Below are 9,024 nucleotides of genomic sequence, written 5' to 3' on the forward strand. Positions count from 1 at the left end.
CATGCCTGATTTCGCTAAAGTTGAGTGTTGTTCTAAAATTCTAGATCATTAGGTAATGCAATTTATTATAAAATATCAACAAATTTGAGTAAAAAGAGCAAACATTTTCTTCATGTACTATTTTATAATATTTATGAACATGTTCTTATTCTGAATGAAAAATGTTTGGGAAAAAACCATGATACAATAATTGTAGAAGGTAGTATCACTAGGGAGAGTTTTCAATATTTTCGCCTATAACGTCAAACTTTGATTTTGATTTTTTTTTCTCATATTTTCTTTTGTTTGACATTACAAGAATTGTATAATTGAGAATTTATTTTCTACTGAATATACCTTATATTGTTGGGTCATGGGAAAAAACTATTTTTATTAAAAAATTAATTCCAATTATGAATTTCTTGTGTCTGTGTATGTAATTTATTTCAACTATAATAAAATGAATTTATTTTTAATTGGATTGGATAGGTAGGGAATAAAGAAGACAAATAATTTATTTAATAAATAAATTATTTGGGTAATAAATACAATTGGGGGATACAAACGGTCTGGTATTAAGTCATATTGTCATAACGTCCTAATATATTATGATAGTTTAAACAAATTGTAGTTGTGATTCAAACAGAAAAAGTGTTGTTTTATGACAATAGAATAAACATAGTTCAAAAAGTCTTATTAGTTTAGAACTTTTTTTTGTTTGAAACACAATAAAAATTTGTTTAAACTATCATTAGGACGTTATGACTATATGACCTAATACAAGACCGTTAGAATAACCCAAATATAAATGGGGAAATATATTAAAATAATATAAAAAGTATTTCTATTATTTATTTTATTCACAACTTAAAGCTATGAAAAAACAATACTTTTTTTTTTGTAAATAATAAAAAATATTAATTTTAATCTAAAATAAAATAATTACAATTATTCGAGTTTTTTACAAGTTTTATGCCAAGGGCGTAATTTTGAGATTAATTTTCTTATTCGAAATAAAATTATTAATATAATGCCGACAATTGCCAGTTGAAAAATTCTCCTAAATCATACATATATAATACAAATATAATAATATTTCTTCTGGTTGTTTGAAAAACCCTAGGCCAGCAGGTTTTTACAATTTAAATTTTAATACATACTTAAAATCAGAAAAATCTTAATTTAAAACTTCACTATATAGAGAGACTCGTAGATTTTAATGGGTTTGTAAATCAGTTTTTTTTTCTTTCTAAAACGAAACTATTACTCCTTTTAAATATACAATATGTTGTCTTGACCTCAGCGTTTTACACTTCCAAAGGCACTACAGAAGTAGCAAACAAAAGTTTTCCATTGAAGAAATCCTTGAAAACTTAAGTTCTCAATATTGTTTTGGGACGAAAACTGCCTAAACGAGTTTTTGTGCTCAGTCTGTGCGATGAGGAGGAGGAGGTATTAGCTAATTTTACAACTACTTTATGTACGACCGGTGATTTATGCTAGAAAATTTTCTTACGACACGAACAATACTTTTTAGCTCCACCATCGGAAACACAATCCGAATCTGAGCTATAGGTATTAAGACGGCTTATTTCGCCCGTAACTTTAAGATAATTCTCCAATGGATCATAAATGGCGGTGGCCTCAAAAAGACCCTTATTGGGTTTTGTATAGAAAGTGACGCGATAAATATTAATGGTGGTAGTACTTTTACCATCATCATTCAGTTGCAGCTGGGTGGTGCGATAGGCGCTCTCCACACTGTCGTAAGACAAGGGAACACACAGTTTGGCCAGTGATCGATTGTGAAAGTTGGCAACATAATCATTGATATAATCAATGAGCAGATGTGTCAAATTGACAACAGTTTTGGAATTCTTGTAAATACTTTCGTACAACAAACAAGTGCACCAATGCGGCTCTATGGCAGCATCTAGGCAGGAACGGTTTTGTGGTACTGGCTCCAATAAAGACTGGCATTTGGGACAGGCATCGGCATTGCTTAAAAGGCTGTCATTTTTTACCCTGCCCGTTAATCGCAAAATATGTTTCAAAGTCATGTGCGTGTCATAGGGATTCGTTAAACGATTCTTATTAACATTTAAGGCATTAACAAAACTGGGATAATTCTGCTTAAGATTGGGCGGCAACCATAAGAACACAAACGGTAATCTTTCCTCCAAATGACCCGAATAGGTTTTCCGTATGGGTCCAAAACGCATGCCATGATCACTAAAAAACACCACTATAGTATTCTCCAATGTACCCATCTGTTTGAACTTCTTTAAATACTCCATTACATGCTCATCCATGGCCGAACAATCGCTGATGTCGTTGTGACTAAATGTATTGGCCCAAAACAAACCGAAATAGGCATCATTTTTATATCTCTTGGCCAATTCGACAGCATAGTCAAAAACAAAATCGGCCGAATGTTTATAGCCCAAACAATCGATTAAGCTGGATTTCAATTTTGTCTCCAAATGTTTCTCGGCCCCCAGTAGGAAGGGTCTTAAATAATAATCGACGGGTGGTTGTGTAAAGCCCACTTTTAAATAATTAAACGTATTAATGCTGGCCTCATCTTCGGCATAGGCTGTTACATAGCCATGATCACGAAATGTTTTCCATATAAATTCACAATTATCCAAAGCATTTAGTTTGTAGGGTGAACATTTATCCATTACAGCGGTGCGGTTCATACCTGTTAGGACGGCCATTAAATTGGGGAATGTATTGTCGTCAATCTGAAATTCGAAATAAAGAGAAAATAGGATATAGTAAAGATTGTTGCTAAATCGGGCCTCTAGACTATGCTTGACCTTTTCTTTTTACTTTACTATATAGAAAATCTTGTTCGTTTACCTTATTAAATCCACTCATTTCAAACCACTCATTATCATACAAATACTGGGCTGTTTTTGGCATGGCTCTCACCAGATTCACTCTCGATATACTGTCTATGCCCAGCATTAAGACACTGGGCGCTTTCTCTTTCCGCTTCAATTTAGCATCATATTTCTTCCATGTGTCCAAACGTTGACGGATTTCTGTACGCTCTGGCATTAAAGGATAACCATTGATGTACACCTGGCGATTATTGGCACGACAGCGAACCAATATATTCTCAATTGTAGGAGCTAAAGATGTTTTATCAATAAAACTCATGCACTCGGAAAGGCTAAATGGAAAAAAAATGGAAAAAGGTAAGAACATAAGCCAGAGAAGAAGAAACAATTTAAAAAGCAATGATAATAAAAATTAATAATGGAATAAAATTAAAAACCTTACCTTACCTAACATCTCTGTCGACTTTCTCTGCCGTGCCATTGCGCACTATCGACTGATAGCAGCAATCCAGTTTGCCCGTTTTACTATACGCCGCTACCACTTCCTGATCCACAGAAAGTGTATAACGTTTCGTTGCCTTGCTGAATTCCACACGAGTCAAAGGTGGCACCAGCTTGCAGGGTTTATATTTTTCGCGACGAAAATTTTTCATAACCTCCGGCAAGTAGGGATCTAGATTGGGCATTTTGCAATATTCACTCCAAACTAAATAACCTGCGGGAGGTGGTGCAGGCAAAGTGTTATTAAACAGTTCCGGAGGCGTGGCAGAGGAGGAGGAGTTAGAATAAAATTCAGAAGATAAAGATATAGAAGAAGTGTTAACAGTTTGTTTTTCATTTAATCGTTTAGTTTTCAATAATTTCTTAAGATTTTCATCATCACTTTGATGCGATGCGGCAGCATCATCAGTATTTTGTGCTTTTGTGGTGCTTAATTTGGGTGTTAAAGTTGTAGCATGTTGCTTTTTAAGCTGAGTGGTAGTAAAACTAGCGTTTTTGCCTTTTAAAAGTGATGTTAAATTTTTGAAAACTTTTTTTTTTTTGCGTGAATTTTGTTTAGTAATTTTTTGAATACTCAGGCAAACAAACATCAATACAAATGATAGATAATAATAAAATACATATGTGGCAGGGCAATACAAAGACAAAAACAACATCATACAAGGATACATAAAAAAAAGAATAAAGTATAAAAGAAAAATCAGTTTACTTAAATAAATAGAATAGAGAGTAAGCTAAATTAAACTTGGTGAAGATGATGTAGAGATGAAAATTTAGATTTTGAATAGAAAAACGGAATCTGAAGGGATTTTATGTTAATATAGGAGAGTTCTATGTTGCGACAACTCAAACGAGTTTCTATGCATAGCTATGCTAACTTAAACCCATTGTAGTGCTACTTATGTCATAAAGAATATTTGCTGCTGTTCATGTCTTCAACTGCAGTAGCATGTGTTGAATTTTTGTGCAATAATTCTCAATTACAACCAAACGCGCTGTAAATAGCTAAATATTCGAGTTAAATTAATTTGTTTATTAAGTCCCGGTCCACACTGTGAAACATTTGCTGCAAAACATTTGAGTTTGTTGATGAAAGCGGAAAGAGGAATGAAAAAGAGAACTTTGTTTCATGTACATGAAGTTTTTGTTGAGTATGTCATCCACATTTATTCGTTCGTATTCGTACTGTACAGAAATGTCAAAAACTGAAAAGCAAAAACTTCACTGTGGACACGAATGCAGTTTCAAAAGAGAATTTAAAAATGTTTTGCGGCAAATGTTTCACAGTGTGGACCGGGACTAAAGAAGTCTGATTGCTATATTCGACTCTACAGGATCTTATATATCCTCCTTATAACCCAAACAATCCATTAAACTGGATTCCAACTGTTTCTCGGCTACCAGAAAACTTTTTAAACCCGGCATTTGAGCACATAAGGAGTTTTATTATGGGTTAATCCATTGCTTTACAATCACTCATTATGACTACAGATATTGACCCGAAATATACATCATTACAATATCTCTAGCACCTAACCTAAGGCAAGAGCAAGCAGGATTTAGAGCTAGAAGTTCATGCGTTGATAGCGTTGAGCAATCAGTAGAGTATACACATGATTCATTGATTTCTAAAAAGTCTTCGACCTGGGGTACACTGGAATGTAAAGCAGTACCGGCGAAAGTGATCAATCTGGTCAAAAATCTGTACAATGGAGCTTCATGGTACACTTGAAGACTCAAACACTCCCATATCGAGATGAAGTTTTGTATGAGCGAGTGTGCATTTAAATCAGGTCTTAGGATAAACAGTGCAAAAACCAACATATTGTTACGAAATTGTATTTGAATTCAAATATAACGGTTTCTAACAGCTGGTTTCAAGTTGCATTATGTTTCTCAACATTTATATTTCTGGAGACTTCTAATTGTGGACAATGTTGTCTAACATCTTTGGATATTATTGAAATGGCAGTGGAACATTACAATATTGAATAAAAGTTTTGATATGATAATTGTACAAATAGAACTTTCTAGAAGCATCGTCAGATGGTGCTGGAAACATCAGGATGGTAATGCAGTGTATATAAGGTGAGAACAAACGGTCAGTTTAATTTGAAGCATTTTTAAGTAAAGATAAAGTAATTGCCTTACAATGTGCTGTATAAGTTGTGTATTATAAACGTGTATTTATTATTTTTTTCTGCTACTTGGGGAGTATTATTACCAGCAATGGTGGAGCATCGTTTGGAATGCTGAATAAAGTTTGGCGTTCATGCATTCATTTCTAAGCGCACCAAACTCAAAATATTTGACGCTAGTGTAAAATCCGTTGTTCTGTATGGGTGCGAAACATGCCTCGCTGCCACTAAGGAAATAAATGCACTCCATGTGTTCATAAACCGGTGTCTGAGGCAAATCTTACGCGTATTCTGGCTCAACATTTTATCCAACGCCACAGTAAGGGCAACAACAGATTAACTGCCTACAAAACCCGAAATTCGACGTTGAGGAAGCCCCCAGACAATATCACTTGAACAGCACCACTTTAGAAAAATTATTTCCAGCAATGGTTGATCAAGTGATGATATAAAATTCCGCTTCACAATAGATAGAGGATGCTGAACAAAGTTTGGCGGACTATATTAATTTCTAAGCTCACCAAACTCAAAATATTTGACTCTAGTGTAAAATTCGTTGTTCTGTATCGGTGAGGAACATGGAACGCTGCCACTAAGGAAATGAATGCACTTCAAATATTTTGGCCCTTTATCCAACTCCACATTGAGAGCAAAAACAAATCAAACGGTGCTTGACTGGAACCCAAGGTAGCTGAAGAAACTGAAGACCTGCTAATACATGGAGGAGACTGATTGAAACAGAGGGATTAGCTACAAGGCGTACATGGCGTGAAATGAAAGCTTTAGCATTAGATAAACCCAATTTTATCTTATTTTTTAGGCCCCATGTTCCACCTAGGAACTATGGGAATTAAATCGACGGCATAGTCAGAAACAAAATCGTCCAAATGTTTATGGATTAAGCTAAATTTAAATTTGGATATTATTCTACTTTCAAATTTAATTGAGTTGTATTCAGTTCTAGGAGATTGTCCCGAACTAGTGATTTTACCTATCATTTAGGGTGACAACTAATTACATAACTAGCTACGTGACTAGTTATTGTAACACTTGCATGTCCTAAGCAGGGGACCAATTGACACTTTTGGAATACAATGGGGCTGGTCACATGGAGTAATTTTCTTGATCAGCTACATAACTAGTTATTTTAACGTGTACGGTTGCTAATTGACCTTAAATAGTCAGTTAAAACGACTTCTCATAAACAGTACAATAGCCGATTGCTTGTAAAAAATCTTCCACAGATAATTCTCCAATAGATTACATCTGGTAGGTAAAGTAACTAGTTTCTAAAAAGCTGTACAAAATAAAAGTTTAATGTGACTACACTCTAGGTTACTTAGAGACACTAAAGAGACAATTAACTTCACGCTAGATTACATGGGATGTATAATGTAACCAATTGACTTCTCTCTGCACTATAAAGAGCGCGTACGTGTCAACTGACTACCGTCTATAAGGAATATATTGACGGCTTGCTTAACTGCTACACAGAGAAAACAGATTCGTAATAGCAACCGAATTTGTTGAGAATCGAATGATTCTGCCTTAGTGACTGAATTTCACAGTTGTGGCTATACAATTTTAGAAGTGGTAACAAAAGTTTGGTTGCTTCAACCGAAATTCTTCTTTATCCACTGATTATCTGTAGCTAGAACCGTTCGATTGGCAACAAATTCGGTTGCTATTACGAATCTGTTTTCTCTGTGTAGGGTATGTTATGTCGAGTATGACTAGACAATGTTTAGTTAGAAACTTCACACTTAGGAGATATTTAGATGGCAAGTTTACTTTTCGGTTTGTTTTTTCATTGGTTTATAATTGCCAATGCAGTTATATACATATATATTTGACAATAATTAATTGCATACAAAATGTCTATGTAATAAAATAGACAAACGTATAAAAACCCTCAATTTGTCACGTAATTTAAACATTTAAAGAATCCGCTACATTAATTAATACAGACAAATTTAAATTACACGAACACCCTTTATCAGATTCAATATCTAAATTGTTTTTCTATTTTTAATCAATGACATGCAACTTAAAATTTATCAAAATAAAGGCAAACAAAACATTAAATGCAGTTAAAATTAAAATTTAAAAACAATTTTACGTCAAACAAGCAAATGGAAAGATTTCATGCAAACTGAATATTCCCGCTCTGTTCAGATCACACCCACTACATTCATATGTACATACATACCTTTCATGCCCGGTACATGCGAGTGTAAATTGCTTATAAAATATAAACTGTCATCTTCGCCGCCATCGACATCACGATTTATGGTTAAATTAACTAAAAATATTAACAAAAATATTGCTATCAGGTAGATGAGGGGTTTACGTTTCCACAAATAACGCATTTTAAAGGGGTTGGTCCTACTAAAGGACACACGTCGCTCCTGCACCACATTGCGATTAATGTCCTCGCACAGTTTAGTGCGTTTTTTCTTTTTGTTGTTACTATTATTGTTGTTCTTGTGGGGTGCCGTGCTATCGGAAGTATCGGCTTTTGTTGTGGCATTATCCAATAGAAGTGTTAAATCATCATCTGAATCCGTCATGTTGTCGACATGGTATTTAGTTATATATTTTTAAATTGATTGTTATTGATATTTGTTTAGTTTTTTACTGCAAATATTAGAAAGAAATACAAATTGTTAAATATACATATGTATGTATGTATTTATGTATGTAAATTTAAGCAGTAAACTTGTTTTTGCTTCTTCGGAAACAAACGTTACATAAATATTTTTTTTTTATGAAATTAATATTTTCATTTTTGATTATCAAAAATATGTATCTCATTTAACGAAAATAAAAACAAATTGTTTAAACAAGTAGTATCTACATGTTGTTAATACAAAAGATTTCAAATAGTTTCCATATTGATGGGCGTTGTTTTTTATGATCATGATTTTGGAACAAATTATCTTGTGTATACAATATATTTTTTGGTACTAAATGTTTAAACAAATCAAAAAAAATAAAAAATCATCTAACAATAAAATAAAAAAAAACTAGTTGATGCTAAACTATTGAGTTGGGGATAAACTTTTATTACTGTTATTAAAGATTTTGTATTTTCTCTCAACCATCTGATTTGAGACACTACTCAGCAGTTCTAGCAGACAGTCCCGAACTAGTGATTTTACCCATCATTTAAGGTAGGAACTACTTACTTCAATAGCTACGTGACTAGTTATTTTAACACGCGCATATCTTAAGCAGGGATTAATTGGCCCTTTTTTATTACAATAAGACTGTCCGATAGCTGGTCCTAAGTATTGAACTCATTGGATTCATATACTGGTTACATAGGGTCAATTACTTTACTAGCTACCTAACTGTTCACTTGATCAGCTACATAACTAGTTATTTTAACATGTACGGCTGCTAATTGATCACAAATAGTCATCTAAAAGACCTATAATAGACAGTAAAATAAACCTTCCTTCAAAAACTCTCCAATAGATTGCTTCTGGTGGATAAAATAACTACTTTCAAAAGTCCAGTACAAAATAAACGTGACTAAGAGACACTAAAGTGAC

The 9,024-nt window shown here is 33.5% G+C and overlaps 1 protein-coding gene across 1 annotated transcript; it reads right to left on the reverse strand.

Moving 5' to 3' along the window:
* Nucleotides 1-938: 938 nt before the first annotated feature.
* LOC135954578 (uncharacterized) lies at nucleotides 939-8,074 on the reverse strand. Its single transcript, XM_065504769.1, has 4 exons — nucleotides 7,677-8,074; nucleotides 3,276-3,543; nucleotides 2,845-3,160; nucleotides 939-2,726 (listed from the first exon to the last, which is right to left on the reverse strand). The coding sequence occupies exons 1-4, from the start codon at nucleotides 8,035-8,037 to the stop codon at nucleotides 1,479-1,481; spliced, it is 2,193 nt and encodes a 730-aa protein (XP_065360841.1). The 5' UTR covers nucleotides 8,038-8,074; the 3' UTR covers nucleotides 939-1,478.
* Nucleotides 8,075-9,024: the final 950 nt, after the last annotated feature.

This window comes from Calliphora vicina, chromosome 3, assembly GCF_958450345.1.
Source record: "Calliphora vicina chromosome 3, idCalVici1.1, whole genome shotgun sequence".
Classification (NCBI taxonomy): Eukaryota; Metazoa; Arthropoda; class Insecta; order Diptera; family Calliphoridae; genus Calliphora; species Calliphora vicina.

What these genes read in the sequence shown, in the direction of transcription:
- LOC135954578 (XM_065504769.1), bottom strand. Translation starts at nt 8,037, where the DNA reads ATGACGGATTCAGATGATGATTTAACACTTCTATTGGATAATGCCACA. An exon ending in GCATGTACCGGGCATGAAAG is followed by an intron (nt 3,544 to 7,676) that starts GTATGTATGTAC and finishes CACCTCCCGCAG; the next exon opens with GTTATTTAGTTTGGAGTGAA. An exon ending in AAATGAGTGGATTTAATAAG is followed by an intron (nt 2,727 to 2,844) that starts GTAAACGAACAA and finishes TTCGAATTTCAG; the next exon opens with ATTGACGACAATACATTCCC.